General features: G+C 47.5%; 1 protein-coding gene across 1 annotated transcript in view; it reads right to left on the bottom strand.

Moving 5' to 3' along the window:
* Positions 1-13,247, bottom strand: part of LOC125541432 (histone H3.3-like) — a 30,241-nt gene extending 16,994 nt beyond the window's left edge. The window contains exon 1 of the mRNA XM_087541340.1: positions 13,127-13,247. Within this exon, the coding sequence (XP_087397466.1) occupies positions 13,127-13,247 (121 nt within the window). The remainder of the gene's footprint in view (positions 1-13,126) is intronic.
* Positions 13,248-17,584: the final 4,337 nt, after the last annotated feature.

Consider the following 17,584-nt stretch of genomic DNA (forward strand, 5'->3'; position numbering starts at 1 on the left):
TGTGCAGAATAGGTCTCTAATATTTGCTCCTTTTCCAGCCTAGAATTCCAGCTGTCGGCATTCTCCTTCCTTATGTAAACCTTGTAAAATAATAGAGAATAGCCATAAGTATTGTGACATAATGTCAAATAACAACCCATAATGCAATAAAAATCGATATAAAAGCATGATGCAAAATGGATGTATCAGCACTCGGGCCCTACTGACAAGCATGAAGCATAGCAAAGTCATAGCAACATCAATCTCAGAACATAGTGGATACTAGGGATCAAACCCTAACAAAACTAACTCGATTACATGATAAATCCCATCCAACCCATCACCGTCCAGCAAGCCTACGATGGAATTACTCACGCACAGTGGTGAGTATCATGAAATTTGTGATGGAGGATGGTTATTGATGACGATGGCGACGGATTCCCCTCTCCGGAGCCCCGAACGGACTCCAGATCAGCCCCCCGAGAGGTTTTAGGGCTTTGCGGCGGCTCCGTATCGTAAAACGCGATGAATCCTTCTCTCTGATTTTTTTTCTCCCCAAAACCAAATATGTAGAGTTGGAGTTGAGATCAGAGGAGATCCAGGGGGCCCACGAGGTAGGGGGCGCACCCTAGGGGGGCAGGCGCGCCCCCCACCCTCGTGGACAGGTGGTGGGCCCCCTGGCCTTCATCTTTTGCAAGGATTTTTTATTATTTCCGAATAGATGTTCCGTGAAGTTTCAGGTCATTTCGAGAACTTTAGTTTCTGCACATAAATAACACCATGGTAATTCTGCTGAAAACAGCGTCAGTCCGGGTTAGTTCCATTCAAATCATGCAAGTTAGAGTCCAAAACAAGGGCAAAAGTGTTTGGAAAAGTATATACGACGGAGACGTATCACACCTATCAGAACCACGCCAAAAATCTCCTTGTCTACATTGCATTTGCTTCCTCCAAACTCCTCCCCTTTACCTTCATATGCAATGATTTACATTCCGCTGCTATACTCTTAGATTTGCATGTGTAGGTTGATTGCTTGACTTGTGATAAGTTGCTAAAATCTGCCAAGACTTAAAATTGGGAAAAGGCTAGATTTTTTTGGATCCTACAAGTGGTATCACCCCCCTCTAGACATATTTTAGATCCTACAAGTGGTATCAGAGCTTTGGTCTCCATTTGCCTTGATTTCCATAGCTTGGGTGATCATAGCCTTGGTTTCACAACCTAGGAGAGTATGGCGTCTAGCGAGGGAAATTACCACCGTAGAGGTCCTTACTTTGATGGTACTAACTTTGCTAGTTGGAAGCACAAGATGAAAATGCATATTATTGGACATAACCCCCGCCATTTGGGCTATTGTGTGTATTGGCTTGCAAGGTGAATTCTTTGATGGGAGAGAACCGAATCGTGAAGCTACCGCTGAAGAATTGAGGATGCTGCAATACAATGCTCAAGCTTGCGATATCCTCTTCAACGAACTGTGCCCCGGAGAATTCAACAAAAGTAGCCGTCTTGAGAATGCAAAGGAAATTTTGGATACTTTGATTGATATGCACGAAGGTACCGACTCTGTCAACCAAATTGGATGTGCTTCAAAGTCAGCTTGACAAGTTCAAAATGAAGGATGGTGAAGGTGTCGCTGAAATGTACTCTAGGCTTGCTCTCATCGCAACTAAGATTGCCGGCTTAGGAAGTGAAGAGATGACCGACAGATTCATCATCAAGAAGACCCTAAGAGCCTTGGATGGAAAATATGATACCATGTGCACATTGATCCAAATGATGCCCAATTATAAAAATCTCAAGCCAACGAAAGTCATTGGAAGAATTGTTGCCCGTGAGATGTCACTCAAGGGTAAAGAAGAGCTTCACAACAATTCAAGTGGTGCTTACAAAGCCTCATGTGATGCTCCTACATCATCAAGTGAGAAACAAGTCTTCAATGAGGAATTGAGCCTAATGGTGAAGAACTTCAACAAGTTCTACAAGAGTAGAAGCAAATAAAGGAGTTCCAAGTAAAGGCCCTACAATGATAAAAGATCTTCTAGTCATGAGCGTAATTGCTACAATTGTGGAAGACCCGGACACTACTCCAATGAGTGTACGGCTCCCTACAAAAGAAGATAAGACTCACCTAAAAGGAGAAGTAGAAGAGAAGAATCACCTCCAAGAGAGAGAAGGAGTAGAGATGATCGTTATGAACGAAGAACCTCTCGCAGAAGCAAGGATTCGAAAAGGAAGGACAAGTCATCAAGGAGCTACACAAAACAAAGACATCAAGCTCACGTTGGTGAATGGGTATTCGGCTCCGACTCCGACCATCATTCCGAGAGAAGTTATCACTCCGACTCAGAATATACTCAAGATGAAGGTGTTGCCGGTCTAGCACTTGTGTCAACCAACTCCTATGACATATTTGACTCACCAAATGAAGGAATTGGAAGATGCTTCATGGCTAAAGGCCCGAAGGTATCACACCCCGAGTATGTTGATTTCAATAGTGATGAAGATGATTTGCTAGGTGATGATGATTTTCTTGTTGACAACTCTAGTGATGAAAACTATGATGAGCTCGCTATTAATCATGTTAATCTAGATAAAACGAATGACGATGATAAGAAGGAGATTAAGCTAACTAAATAACCAAACACTCTTAAGTTAGCTCCTGAAACTACCTTGGAAGAACTAAACACTCTTAAGTTAGCTCATTAAGTTAGCTCTTAAGTTAGCTCATGATTCTTAAAGGCAATCAATGATGATCTTCATAAGAAAAGTTCTTATTACATCACCAAGCATTTACTCTTGTCCACTTACATGGCACAAGTAAAATCTAGCAACATGAGTAAGAAAGATTCTTCTTCTAGTAGTAACAATAATCATGCTAAATCCAATGTTGTTGCTTCTAGTAGTTCTCTTGATTCCACTAATGACACTCTTAGCCAAGTTACACCTCAGCAAGAAAATAGCTTATTGAAGGGAATTATAGAGAAAGATGTTTACAAGAGCCTTGCCGGAAGTAAACAATTTGAGAAAATTGTACGCAAGCAAGGAAGGCACCAGAAGAATCAAGGTGTTGGTTTTGAATGAAAGTTCAATGCCAATGGAGTTGAGTGTGAAGAAGATCAATACCCCAAGCTGAAGTTTTTTCCTCAACAAGAGAAGTATCATCCTACTTGTTTCAAGGGAACACAAGCTCAAGACGATCTTCCACCACAAGACCGCAAGCAAAAAGGCAAGGACAAGCTTCAAGAGGAGATTGATGCATTTGAAGAAGCTCCAAAGGACTTGGTCAAGTGGGTTCCCAATACTACATCAAGTACAACCACAACTCCAAGGATTCCCATCAAGTTGATGTGGATCCCGAAGAAGAAGAACTAGAGAGTTCTTGAGGGTGACTCCGCCAACATACTTCACTCATATCATTTTGGCGAGAATAAGTGCAAACAACTTCCACATCTTGCACTTGTTCAAGGAGTCACAAACCCTATTGTTGGTAAGACAAGGTGTCGGTGTCAAAACTGGTGGATCTCGGGTAGGGGGTCCCGAACTATGCGTCTAAGGCGGATGGTAACAGGAGGCAGGGGACATGATGTTTTACCCAGGTTCGGGCCCTCTTGATGGAGGTAAAACCCTATGTCCTGCTTGATTATTCTTGATAATATGAGTAGTACAAGGGTTGATCTACCACGAGATCGGAGAGGCTAAAGCACAAAAGCTAGCCTATGGTATGATTGTATGTTGTCCTACGGACTAAAACCCTCCGGTTTATATAGATACCGGAGGAGGCTAGGGTTACACAAGGTCGGTTACAAAGGAGGAGATATGCATATCCGTATTGCCTAGCTTGCCTTCCAAGCCAAGTAGAGTCCCATCCAGACACGGGACTCCCTAATCCAGGACTCCCTCAGTAGCCCCTGAACCAGGCTTCAATGACGATGAGTCCGGCGCGCAGTGTTATCTTCGGCATTGCAAGGCGGGTTCCTCCTCCAAAACACCACAGAAGAGTTTGAATACAAGGATAGTGTCCGACCCTGCAAAATAAGTTCCACATACCACCGTAGAGATAGAATAATATTTCCACAAATCTAATCTGCTGACACGTTTTGGCAGCATGACATCAGGACATGGCCCGGTAATTATTTGAACCGTTTTTCTTTAACCAGCCCCGCACATAACGCGAGGCGGTTTCTTGACACGTCTTTTCAAAGCAAAGATCGTGTTCCCCTTATCACGGGATTCTCATCAATACAAACGTGGGTAATCCAACTGTGCCTGTTGTTATGACAACTAGATTTTAGGTAAGTCTAGAACGGCCATGAGGAGGACGCCTGATATTCATCCCCTTTATAAAGGGACAAGGCTTTTTCTTTTTTTCCCTCCCGCGCTCAATCGAATCCTTCCCCCGCCTCGAGGTCTAGCACCAAAGCCCAGGTCAGGTGCCTCAGACCTTCAATCATGTCCGGATCCAGCCTTCAAGGCCAATGGATGCCTTCCTCTGTCACGGAGGAGGACATCAAGAAGTTGAGGGAGGCCAGATATCTGACCGCCGAAATTTCGCATAGGCTGCCCGCCCGATGGCAGGTCGTCCCTACTCCCGAACCCAACGAGAGCGTTGTGTTCATCTCCCACTTCCTCCGAGGACTAGGCCTCGCTCTGGATCCCTTTGTTAGGGGTCTCATGTTCTATTACGGGCTGGATTTACACGATCTGGCCCCGGATTCCCTTCTTCACATCTCGTCATTTATTGTCGTTTGTGAGGCCTTCCTCCGCATTACCCCTCACTTCAGCCCGTGGCTCAAGACCTTTGATGTGAAGCCGAAGATGGTCGAGGGGCAGTACGCAGCGTGTGGAGGTGCTCTAATAAGCAAAATTGCTGATGCTCCATGGCCAAAGGGTTCCTTTCCATAGGTGTCCGGATCGTGGCAATGGGAGTGGTTTTACGTCACAGCTCCCTGAAGTGCCAAGTGGGTAGCTGCCCCCACCTTTCTCTTGGGCCCTCCACCACAACTGATGTCATGGATCAGTAGAAGGCTGAGCTGGGGTCCAGCCAAGGACGTGCCAATACTGCAGAGCCGTATCCGAGATCTCTTCAAGGGAGATTTCAGTCTGGTTATGGTAATGCAAGTTATGCTGGTTCGTCAAGTCCAGCCTTGCAAACGCCGGCCCCTCCGCATGTGGGAATTCAACCCGGAAGGACCGCGCACTATTCAGAATTTCCTCGGCATGACGCATGAGGAGATATATAAAACGTTCTTCGGACCCCAAATAGAGTGTCCGGATACTAGCGAGGACGTGGGCCTGAGCTGCAACCGCTCCACTGCCCAAGTAAGTAATCCCATGGCCGAACACACTGTCCCTTTACTTATCATGATGTCATTCTGAAGAATCGCTCTTTGACCAGGACTGGATAACAAAGACGAAGATAATCCAGTGTTCGCCCCCCCCTTCCTGAAGGCTTGGACAATCCGGTGTTGGAAAAGATGCTCGAGCCAACACCTTGTCTAGTGCCCTCAAAGGAAGATGAAGGGGGGAATAAAGAGGGCGAAGGCGGGCCTCCATCGCTACCTATCCCAATCGAGGGAATGAGCGCCTCCGCGAGGGAGGATAACCAAGGGGGAGAATCTGACATTCTCTCTCCTCGGGGAAGGAAGAGGACTACCTCTGAAGAGCCGGAAACTAAAGTTTCCAAACGGGAGAAGAAATCTCCACTAGAGGGTCCTGCCTTGGAGGGTATTCTTGCCGCACAATGTCCGCGCGGGGATCAACCCTCTACCGAGCTGTAAGTAATCAAAAAGTACTTATTAGTGAAGATATCATACCTTACTTCCGAAGACAATAACCGATGCTTGTAAATTGTAGCCCGGATCGCAACCCTTCTCGACAGAGTTCATCTTCAGGGGATCTTCTTCCGGAGATGATGGAGAGCGAAACGCCTCCCCCGGACTCCCCAGCTCAAGAAGCGGGCGACCTTGAAGTGTCGTTGCGAAGGGTATCTCCGGATCCAATATCGCCAGAGGATAACCCTTTGGCTATCCGGCATCTCCAGTATCCGGCTCCTGAGGAGAGCGACAACAAGGGTTCGTACCTTGTGCGGTCGGACGCGCTGAGGGATCTTCTGGGGAAAGATGTCATCTCGGAAGTGCATCGTACACTAATGGGTACGATAATTGAAAGGATTTCATCTGCCGAAAGCGGTTTGCACGAAGCTTTTATGAGTCTGCTGAAAGGCTTTGAGGTACGTAAAATAATGTATACCTTTAATAGTACTGCATACGTTAGGTATGCCCATGCAGATAGTAGCCCCTGAGACTCTGGTTGTCGTCGAGAACGGCGGCAAACAGAGGATCATATTCCCAGGTAATAACCAGACCACCTGTATGCACAGGTGGTTGAAGCTCCAGTGGCTAGCCGGACTGATGGGTTTGCCAAACTAAAGCGGCAACTAGATGCGGCAGATGCCGACATCGTGCTTGTCAACAAGCGGCCTGAAGGCACAGGGTGAGTGATTTTTCTGGTGATCATCACATAATAAGAGTAGCATGATGTCAATATCTTTAATATGTTGTGACTGCAGATGGAGCTACCACCGTGGAGACCCTTCGGGCGGAGCTTGCCCGAGCCAAGGAGCAAGCAAGGAGTAGCAATGCGGCCGCTTTAAAGGCGGCCGAAGAGTTAAGGGCCGAACAGGCCGCACATTGCGGGAGCAAAGAAAAAATTGCCAAGATGGCCATGGAGTTAAAAGATGCTGCTGGCCGTTACCGGCTTCTTGAAGAAGAAAACTGGGTGAAGACGACGAACCTGGAGAAGGCCCGGGTGGCTGCCAAGGAAGCCCGCTCCAAAATTAGAGCGGCGAAGGAGGAGTTGAATCAAGCTACGGATATCATTTCTGGGAAGCCCTTCTTGTTGCGGACGAAGTTCGGAGATCCGAAATATGCTCCTCTCGACCGGCTATGGAGTTCTGCGGATGAGTACATGGATTTGGCTGCAAGTGTTGCGGATGCTACGGAGTACTTCAAGGATCAGAAAGGTCCTAAAGTGGAGAAGCTATTCTGGTCGCAGTTTCACGCTCCAGTCCGTCCGTTGTTGCTGAATGAGCGATTGACCGGTTGGGCCAAGCTCCATAGATTATCCGGACTAGCCATGAGGTCCGTTGTGGATCATTTGTGGCCAGGAGGGCCAAGGCCGAATAACTACTTTAGCTTAGTGCAACAATTCCTTGGCGCTGTGCCATGCATCGATGATGTAAAGAGGTCGGCGTGCATAGAAGGCTCGCGGATGGCCCTTTCCCGCGTCAAAACATACTGGGTGGAGATGTATGCCACCACTGTTGTAGCACAGAGTTCCGCCATAGGCCGAGTGGCTGTCGAGCACTACTTTGAAGAAGTTCTTGAAGGCGCTCGTTTGATAGAGGCTTAGTGCTCGAAGAATATTATGTTTGAGTGACATGTATTCCCATTGTAAAAACAATGTTTTGTTGAGTTTATCAAGGCTGTATTTATACTTTTGCCCAAAAGTACTATGATGCCTCCTGTGCGGTCGTTTATGTATATATGTATATAACCTGAAAGATGGCAGTCGTCGGCTTCAGCCCCCACGCATATAATGCGAGGGTGTTCGCAGAAGACGCATGTTCACACTTGATCCAACGTCTTAGTCCATTAAGGAGGTGATAGCGCAGCGAACTAGGCAATCAGACTATAATGCTTTAACACTTCCACTTAGCCAGAGGAGTTTGACAGTGGGGCTACTATATAGCCCCTAGTGGCTCTGCACTCATCCGAATTTGGGGTGCGTACATGCCTGGCCGAGAAACGGCCCTTCGTTAAGGTGGAGGAATCCCGAAGATTCCGCTAGGTCATCGAGTGGTTGACCAGTCTCACGCTATATCATGACAGCCAGTTTTCGGCTTTCTCTACTGAGGTGCTCGTCCGGATGAACCAGGGCGCAATCGCAGTAGTTCTCCTGGTGCCGCCTTAGCTGATAGAGCGGAACGTAAGGCAGCAAAACACAAGAGCCGGGCAAACCCAACATTTGACAAAAGACATGATTCGGAGCTGATGCATATAAGGCCAAACTCGCGACGCCGAACACTCCCTAAGGTATTCGGTCTTTATGATGTAAACCGGGCCTAAACAGTACCCTTGGTAATAAGCCCCTGGTGTCCAGGTACGTGCAATATTCTGACGTGGCCACATTCCAATACGTCAGCATCCTTCTCAATTGTACTGAGAATCCGAGGGATGTGTATCAACAAGAGACAGTAAAAAAGGTTTACGCAGGGTCTTAATCTAAAAAGAATCCTTGGAACGGGTCCCTGCTGCACGTCTGCGCATGTGTCTCCGTTGTGCCGTGTCCTAGACGGGTGTAGCACGATGGTCATCTATAAAAGAGAGGAACTTAGTTGAAAAGTTGTCATGCAAAAAGGTAGGTTATACTAAATAAACCATATACAGTTCAAGATGAGTAAAGTTGAGCCTAATTGCCCCTTGTTTGCGCGCGTTGAGCCCTTTGTATTGTAATAGGGGTATAGCCGTCAAACCTGTATCAAGTACATATAGCTACGCCGGACTCGTCTAACCGCGTCCATGGTCTTAACGACCTAGCAGATGCATTAGTTGGTGAGGCCATTTAGTGTGCGGCTGCCAAGGCAGCCGCACGGTCTTCCACGCGCAAGGAGCACTCAATATTTCCTTTTACTGTAATGATGCCACGTGGACTGGGCATCTTAAGCATGAGAGAAGCGTAATGCGGTATTGCGTTAAAGCGAGTGAAAGCTTCGCGTCCGAGTAGTGCTTGATAGCCACTTTGGAACGGAGCGATGTGGAATGTTAAATTTTCGCTACGGAAGTTATCGGGAAAGCCGAATATAACATCTAGTAGCAGGGAGCCCGTGCAATGGGCCTTTGGGCCTGGCGTTACTCCTTTAAAGGTAGTATTGTTGCGGCTAATTTTTGTTGGGTCTATCCCCATTTTGCGGACTGTGTCCTGAGATATCAGGTTTAAACTGTTGCCGCCATCCATCGGGACTCGTGTGAAGTGGTATCCGTCAATTATTAGGTCTAATACCAAGGCAGCCATCCTGCACATCGGATACTTGCCGAGTAATCCCGATGGTCAAAGGTGATCGGTTGGGACGGCCAGTGGTAGAACTCCACGGTGATAGGCCCTGGGGCATGTGTCTCTAGGAGTGCCGCTTTATTTCTCCCCTTTGTCATGTGTAATATGTTTACTGTTTTGACTTCTGGTGGGAACTTCTTCTGTTCCCCAGTGCTTTGCTTGCGAGGCTCGTTCTCGTCTTCGCTTGGTGTATCCTGCCTCTTATGTTCGGCGTTGATTTTGCCGGACTGCTTGAAAACCCAACATTCTCTATGGGTATGATTTGCAGGTTTATCGGGGGTGCTATTGATCTGACATATTTGGTCCAGAATCTTGTTTAGGCTGGACAGTTCGTCTCGGTTTCCTTTGGAGGGCAGCTTTTGCGGACCTGGCCGAGAGCTTCTGAATCCGGCGTTTACCGCCGTGCTCTTCGGGTTGTCTTCATTATTTCGGCGCTTGTTTTTGCTGCGTCATAATTTCCCGTTTCCGTCCCTGACTTCGGATGTACTTGGGTCGCCGGTGCTGCATCGGGCTAACCAGTTGTCCTCGCCCGCGTAAAAGCGGGTCATGAGGCTTGTTAATGCTGCCATTGTTCTCGGCTTTTCTTGGCCGAGGTGTCTGGCAAGCCATTCGTCTCGAACGCTGTGCTTGAAAGCTGCTAAGGCTTCAGCGTCCGGACAGTTGACTATTTGGTTGTTTTTAGTGAGGAACCTGTTCCAAAGCTTTCGGGCTGACTCTCTGGGCTGTTGAGTTATATGACTTAAATCGTCTGCATCCGGTGGTCGGACATAGGTCCCTTGAAAATTTGCCCGAAAAGCATCTTCGAGCTCTTCCCAGCTTCCAATGGAGTTTTCGGGGAGGCTTTTAAGCCAGTGCCGAGCTGGCCCTTTGAGCTTGAGGGGTAAGTACTTGATGGCGTGGAGATCGTCTCCTCAAGCCATATGGATATGGAGGATGTAGTCCTCAATCCAGACCCCAGGGTCTGTTGTTCCGTCGTACGCCTCTATGTTTACGGGTTTGAATCCCTCCGGAAATTCATGGTCCAGCACCTCATCGGTGAAACATAGGGGGTGTGCGGCACCCCTGTATTTGGGTGTACCATGGTGTTCGGATGTTTGTTGTGTTGCATTGCATGCTGGAGCGCGCTTGCGTGGCCCGTAGATGGATCTGGTTGCGTCGTCCTTTTGATGCGAGCCCTCACGTGGATCACATACTGGCTTATGTGCGGCATCGTTTGCCGCTGCATGTTGGCCACGAGGTCCTCTATCCGACCGGATGGCCGTTTTGTTTTTTGGTTGCGGGGGATCTAAGGCCTCCTCATCGAATTCAGGTAGCAACTTTCGCTTCGGGTAGCTCTTGGTGTGGCGATTACCGCCGTACTTCGCTGCAGTGTTGAGTACTTCACTCCATCTGATTCTGAGTGTGTCTTGTGCAGCCCTGAGCCTTTGCTTCTGCTTTTTCAGACTCCTCGCAGTGGCAACAAGCCTTTTATGGGCATTTTGTTGCTCCTGGTGCCTGTCCGGTGTGATGTCATCCGGACTGTTGTCTTCGACGGAGTCGGGTTGTTCGGTTTGATTCTCCGTGTTGCCGTGGTCGGGCGATGGTTCACCCTGCTCTATCGCTGGGTCTATGATCGCTGTTTCTGCCGAGGCGGGATTTGGAGCGGCGCTTACGCCGCCGCTTTGACTGCTTTTCGAGGGAACAACCCTTCGCTGCTTCCTTCCGTTCCTCGTCGTCGTTTTCTTTGGGTGTGTCCACCATGTATACATCATATGATGAAGTGGGCGTCCAGTGCCCTGTGGGCAGTGGTTCCTGTTTGTCTCCTGCATAGTCGTCCATACCGTCGATGTCTTCGGAGTCAAAGTCGAGCATGTCAGTCAAATCGTTGACAGTGGCTACTAAGTGGGTGGTGGGTGGGCAGCGAATTTCTTCGTCATCCGCATCCCAATCCTGCCGATCATAGTTCGGCCCGGACTCTCCTGACGGGGAGAGAGACTTTAATGAGTTCAGTATGTCGCCGAGGGGCAAGTGCTGAAAGATATCCGCGGAGGTGAAATCCATGATCGGCGCCCAGTCGGATTTGATAGGCACGGGCGCAGGCGGTTCGGAGTCCGTGGCCGGGGAAGAATCCAGTAGTTTGGCGTCACGGCTCCCGTGAAGGGTAAGGTCGATACTCGGCTCGATCGCCGATGAGAGTGCGGCCTCCGTGGCGGGGTCTATCCACCCATCACTGGATGGCGCAATTGGCTCTGGATTGAGGGTTGGAGCGGTTGCCGGTGCGGTCTCCTGAACACTATCTGATGGTAGAGCTAAATCATGCTCATCGTTACCGTGTGGCGCACTCGGCAGGGGCTCGAATCCGTCGAAGATCAGGTCTCCGCGGATGTCGGCCGTGTAGTTTAAGCTTCCAAACCTGACCTGGTGGCCAGGGGCATAACTCTCGATCTGCTGCAGATGGCCAAGCGAGTTGGCCCGCAGTGCGAAGCCGCCGAATACAAAGATCTGTCCGGGAAGAAAAGTCTCACCCTGGACTGCATCGCTATCGATGATCGAAGGAGCCATCAAGCCTAACGGTGACGACACAGAGGAACTCTCAATGAAAGCACCAATGTCGGTGTAAAAACCGGCGGATCTCGGGTAGGGGGTCCCGAACTATGCGTCTAAGGCGGATGGTAACAAGAGGCAGGGGACACGATGTTTTACCCAGGTTCAGGCCCTCTTGATGGAGGTAAAACCCTACGTCCTGCTTGATTATTCTTGATAATATGAGTAGTACAAGAGTTGATCTACCACGAGATCAAAGAGACTAAACCCTAAAAGCTAGCCTATGGTATGATTGTATGTTGTCCTATGGACTAAAACCCTCCGGTTTATATAGACACCGGATGAGGCTAGGGTTACACAAGGTCGGTTACAAAGGAGGAGATATGCATATCCGTATTGCCTAGCTTGCCTTCCACTCCAAGTAGAGTCCCATCTGGACACGGGACGAAGTCTTCAATCTCGTATCTTCATAGTCCAGCAGTGCGGCCAAAGGATATAGTCCGGCTGTCCAGAGACCCCCTAATCCAGGACTCCCTCACAAGGGACAAGGTAACCTAATGCTTTCATGGACATCATGTTGTGTGTACTTCACTCTATGTCTATGGACATACTTGCTTGTGCCTTGTGGGACTAACCCATGTAGGTATTGAAAGTGCAACTGACCCCAATGGATTGCTGCAAATGATCTACATCAACTTTGAGCATCCACATCTTCAACATCTACATGAAGTCATCATTGACAAAACCCAAGGTTAGTTCATCCCTCTTAGGGGGGATATCACATCTAGGGGAGCTTTACTCTAAGAATTGAGCTAAAGCAACTCTAATGGTGTGAGCACAACAATGCTTTATGTAAAAGTGGTAACCCCACTTGCGCTTAAACAATGAGTATGACATACGATCAAATGTTCTCATTTGACTCCTAAGTCAATATACTCATATATAGATGACCTAGTCATTGCCAAATTGCTTGATTGATGTTAGAGTGTGTGTGTGCATGCTTTGCCACATATTTGATTTGCCATTTTATTGTGTGAGCATGTTGATTGCATATTTTTCACATTCGAGGACATCCATTTGTTGCTTTATTGTTTGGCTCTTCTTCTTTTGCCAAATGGATGGACAAGAATGCCTAAGAACCTCCTCTAGCTATCTATGATTTTCTCATCTCCAACTCTATTCATGCTACATCACAAAGTTTGATCAAGTCAGATTTGAACCCTCTGGGTGAGGAGCACTCGGAGTCACCGATTTGTCATAGACTTAAACTTCGAAAACCTCTCTGTGCACTTCGGTCTAACCGATTCATCCTTTTTGGTCATATTGAGTTCACTGAGTTGATCTAGGTTTTCAATCTTGGTGCAACCGATTAGAACCATTCGATCATACCCAGTTGCAGTAACCGCTTGTGATTCTGCATCTCTGTGCCACCGAGTTGTTCCACTCGGTCACACCGACAGGGTCAGGATATATATACTGATGGGTCAAATTTTGGAAATTTCTCCAAAACCATTTCGCCCGTGCGTGCCCTGCTCTGCCGACTCGGGTTTCCGGATCATCCTCTCATCGCCAGCAACCTCCCGCCGATGGTCTCCGTCGCCGTCAACGGAAATCTTCACCGTCATTGCCATCGTAGCAAGCTCATTGCCGAGTTAGGGTATGAGTTCGAATCTTTGTGCAATCCTTACCTCTGATTCTTAGCACAAAGTCAATGCCATGTTTCTTACCACGTATGAGATCATCCTATGCAGCAAAAACTTCCTTTAGATTAGTTTTGATTCGAAAATTTAGGTTTAGGTTTCTGCCAAACTCATCTCAGACCGACCGAGTTGTGGAAATCGGTCTCACCGATTTGGCTTAGGCCATTGCACTTGTAACTTTTGGTCTGACCAAAACTTGCAAATCGGTGTGACCGAGTTCAACTCTCATTGAAACCCTAGCAATCTCGGAGTCACCGGACTATCTCTCAGTCTGACCGATTCCACTAGTTTAGACTCCAAAGTTGCTTCGGTGTCATCGAGTTTAACAAATTGGTAGCTCCGAAATGCTTTCTGTGGAAAAATAAAACTAAGTTTTTGACTCATTTGTTTTGCAAAATCTCTGCACTTTGTGATGCTCATCCAATCTATCTCATCTATAACTATTCACAAGGTCAGCTTTCAGTTTGCTGTGTCAACCATGTCTGATCAAAGTGATAGCCAAAACAAGTTTGAGGAGCAGGTGAATCTGAGTGAGGGCACTAGTCCCTCTAGCAACTACGATGAAGGCAGCAGAAGTACTCCTAGCAACCTGCCTAAGGCTGCTACTAGGCATAGGAGAAAGAGAAATTCGGATTCTGAGGATGAAGACAACATTGCTGCCGAGGAGGAGGTCAGCTCCAAAAAGAAGGTTGTCAAGAAGGAATTTGGCACAGTTGCATCAACAAAGCCTGGTATGCACAAGAAGGCTCCTGCCATGAGAGTGCCCACTTTGAAGGCCAGAGCCTCAACTCTTGAAACCTCCAAATCAACTGTTGGAAAGGCTACTGATGAGGGCAAGAAGAGGAAGGATAGGGCCAAGAAAACTATGGCCAGAGTCATAAGCAAGCCCTCTATGATGATTCAGCCTGATGAGGAGGAAGAGGAGGAAGAGGATGTTGCACTAGCACCTAAAGCTCAAAAGCTGATGGGGGATGCCATCAAGTCAGGGGATGATCCTTCAAAGCCAAAGACTGCCCCAAAGCTTCTGCTCCAGCCCCCAAGATTGCACCAAAGAGGAGCACAGGAAACATACCAGCTGCTGAGAAGAACAAGGCCCCAATGCCTGAAGTTGAAGAAGAATATGATGAAGCCCAAGTGCTCGGGAAGCTCAAGCCAAAGATCCCTGATCATGATGACAATCATCTAGAAAATATGAAAATCAAAAAAGATGCAGGACTCGGATTGTGGAGAGAATCAAATCCATATGTTGTGAGGAGAAGGATTGATGTGCACTATAGGTTTCACACCAAGGAGCAACAGCGCTTCTATGAGACAATTTTGTTGGATAAGAAGCCCATTGTCTGTGACATGAAGTGGGTAGACTGGAAGTACATCGACAACAATGAAGACCACTTCCCAGGAGTGCATGAGAGCTTCGGATTCAATGGAGTAGACGCTTTGTGGGTTAGAAGCTAACCAGGTGGAATGATGAGCTCATCATGCAATTCTACTCTACAGCTCATTTCTATCCTGATGGAAGGATTGTCTGGATGTCTGAAGGTACAAGGTACCAATCAACAGTTAATGAATGGGCCAAGCTGATTAATGCCCCTGTAGAGCTTGAGGATGACATAGATGTCTATGACAAGAGGAAGAAAGATCCCAACTCAATGGCCAACATGTACAAGGAGATTCTTGACAAAGCCTTGGAGAATCACAAGCTAGGCTCTGTATATTATCTCTTGTTTGGACTGGCCACTATCAACACCATCTTGAGGCACACCTTGTTTCCCAAGTCAGGAGATCACAACATGATCAGAGGCCACTCCATAAATCTGCTTCAGTTGTTTGGTGTGCCCTAGAAGTTCAAAGTGATGAGTTTGATTGTTGAGACAATCAAGAGGACAACTACAGACCAGGAGAGATCATGTGGGTATGCTCCACACATCCAGATGCTCATCAACTCCAAGATGGGCATAGGCACCTACAAGTTGGATAAAGAACATCTTCCCTTGAGGCCTGACTTTGAGTACAACATAGTTGTCATGAATGCTAATGATCCCACATCTGTGGAGGCCCAAGAGAAGAGGGAGAAAGCAAAAGCAGAGAAGGCATCAAAGATGCCAAGTGCTGAAGAGGCTTCACAAGTCTTCCTCAAGTCAAAGCAAGATCAACTTGTATATCTTATTCAAGCCACTCTGAGTATTGAGAAAGGATTGGCCACCCTGACTCAGAATCAAAAGAGCCTGGGGAGGATCATTGAGACAAAGTTCTATGATCTTTACTTGAAGGCGACAGAGATGTAGACAGCTATTGAGCAGCTCTAGGAAGAAGCTGAAGAGAGGAAAGGGAAAGCTACCACATATGCCTTTCAGAGAGTTCCTAGGGCACAGAGATCTGCAACAATGCATGTGACAGATACAAGAGCTACTACGTCAGCACCTGCAGCCACAGCTTCGGTAGCCCCTCCAGTTGCAACTCCACCAGCTCCAACAACCTCAACAGATGCTTTCATCCTTGGAGTCCTCTCAACGCCACCTCCTGAAGATCAAGCCTAGAGAGACGCATAGCACGATGCATTTTCGAGCTTTTTGGTAACTTGTTGCCAAAGGGGGAGAAAGTGTATAGATCATAGGCTTCGAGAGAAAGAGAGTTTTTCATCTTTTTGCCTTATTTGCTACTTGTTTAATACTTATTTGTGTGCTTGCTTGGATGATACTCTATGTTTATGTGTGTGAGATACTTGTATGGTCATGTGTTTGATCATATGACTTTAATGCTTGTGCTTGAATGATGACATTATTTATCTCTCGTGTATGATCATTCACTTTGCCTTGGTGATGAGTGCTTGTTTCATTTACTATCATTTTGAGCGCTCCACCAAGATGTATGTGACATGGAAGAGTAACCCATGATCCTAATCGATTGTGCATTTGCATTCAAAAGCAAATTTTAAATAATGCACAAATTTAGGGGGAGCTCTTGCTTATAACATACTTCTCAAAGCGACAACATATTTCACTCTTATTATCTTTTGTTGAAGCATTGATCTATATGTTGTCATCAATTACCAAAAAAGGGGGTGATTGAAAGTGCAACTAATCCCTGGGTGGTTTTGGTAGTTCTTAACAACATATAGCTCATTGAACTAATACTATTTCAAGATGATCATTTCAGAAAGTTCAATGATTGGCATGGCATGGAATAGAGATGTGGACCTCTCAAAATGCTAAGGACACATATTGGCTCATGCTCAAGACTCTACATTTTCATTTTAGTGATCCAAGATCACATTGAGTCCATAGGAAAAGCCAATACTATTAAAAGGGGATGAGGTGTTGCTTAATGGCTTGATTTCTCAAAATGCCTAGTTATATTGTCGGATGTGGGGTTCCGACAAACCCTTAAGGTTCGAACACTGGGTGCGCGCGAAGTCTTTTCCTCCCACCAATCTACGCCCTAGCTCGCTAAGATCTCACGGACGAACTCGACGAACTCGCAAGACAGAAAGACACAAGATTTATACTAGTTCGGGCCACCGTTGTGGTATAATACCCTACTCCAGTGTGGTGGTGGTGGATTGCCTCCTGGGCTGATGACGAACAATACAAGGGGAAGAACAGCCTCCTCAGGTTGAGGTGTTCTTGTGCTTGGCTAACTTGTGTGGGCGAGTGTTGGATGAACTGCTCGATGCCCCTACTACGGTGGCTAGCTCTACTTATATAGGCCCTGGTCCTCTCCCCAAATATTGAGCGAGAAGGGAGCCAACAACGGCGGGCAAATTAGAAGGGGGACAGCTAGTACAAGCCATCCTGACAAAGGTGGTCTCCGCCTGCGAAAGGCTCTGGCGGTGACGCTATTTTGGGCTCCATGATGACCTTCATCTTGCCGTCCTTCTGATCTTGGTCTTGTTGCACCGATATGGCAACCTTTGCCTGATGCCTCGGTACTCCTCGCCTACGCTGGCCTCGTTAGCACCAAAGAGGAAACAAGGACGCTGCGCGCGCTGGCGCTCGCCTGGTGTAGATCGTCATGGCTCACGTCACGAGAGCCTCGTGAGGTTCGCCTCGCCTTGATATCTCCACTAATCTTGAGCCTGCCCGACTAGTTCACTCTAGAGGAGGTCTTGTGTCGTCCGCCTCGCGAGGGTCTTGGATGCCTTGTTGATGAAGATGGGTCGTACGGCCTGCTAGCTTAGCCACGCCGCGGGCCGCAGTCAGGCAAGTCTGGGGACCCCCGTTCCTAAAACGCCGACAATAGCCCCCGGGCCCAAGGTGCGCTCGGGCTTG

Source organism: Triticum urartu, chromosome 2A (genome assembly GCF_056163025.1).
Source record: "Triticum urartu cultivar PI428250 chromosome 2A, HENAU_Tu73, whole genome shotgun sequence".
In the NCBI taxonomy this organism is placed as follows: Eukaryota; Viridiplantae; Streptophyta; class Magnoliopsida; order Poales; family Poaceae; genus Triticum; species Triticum urartu.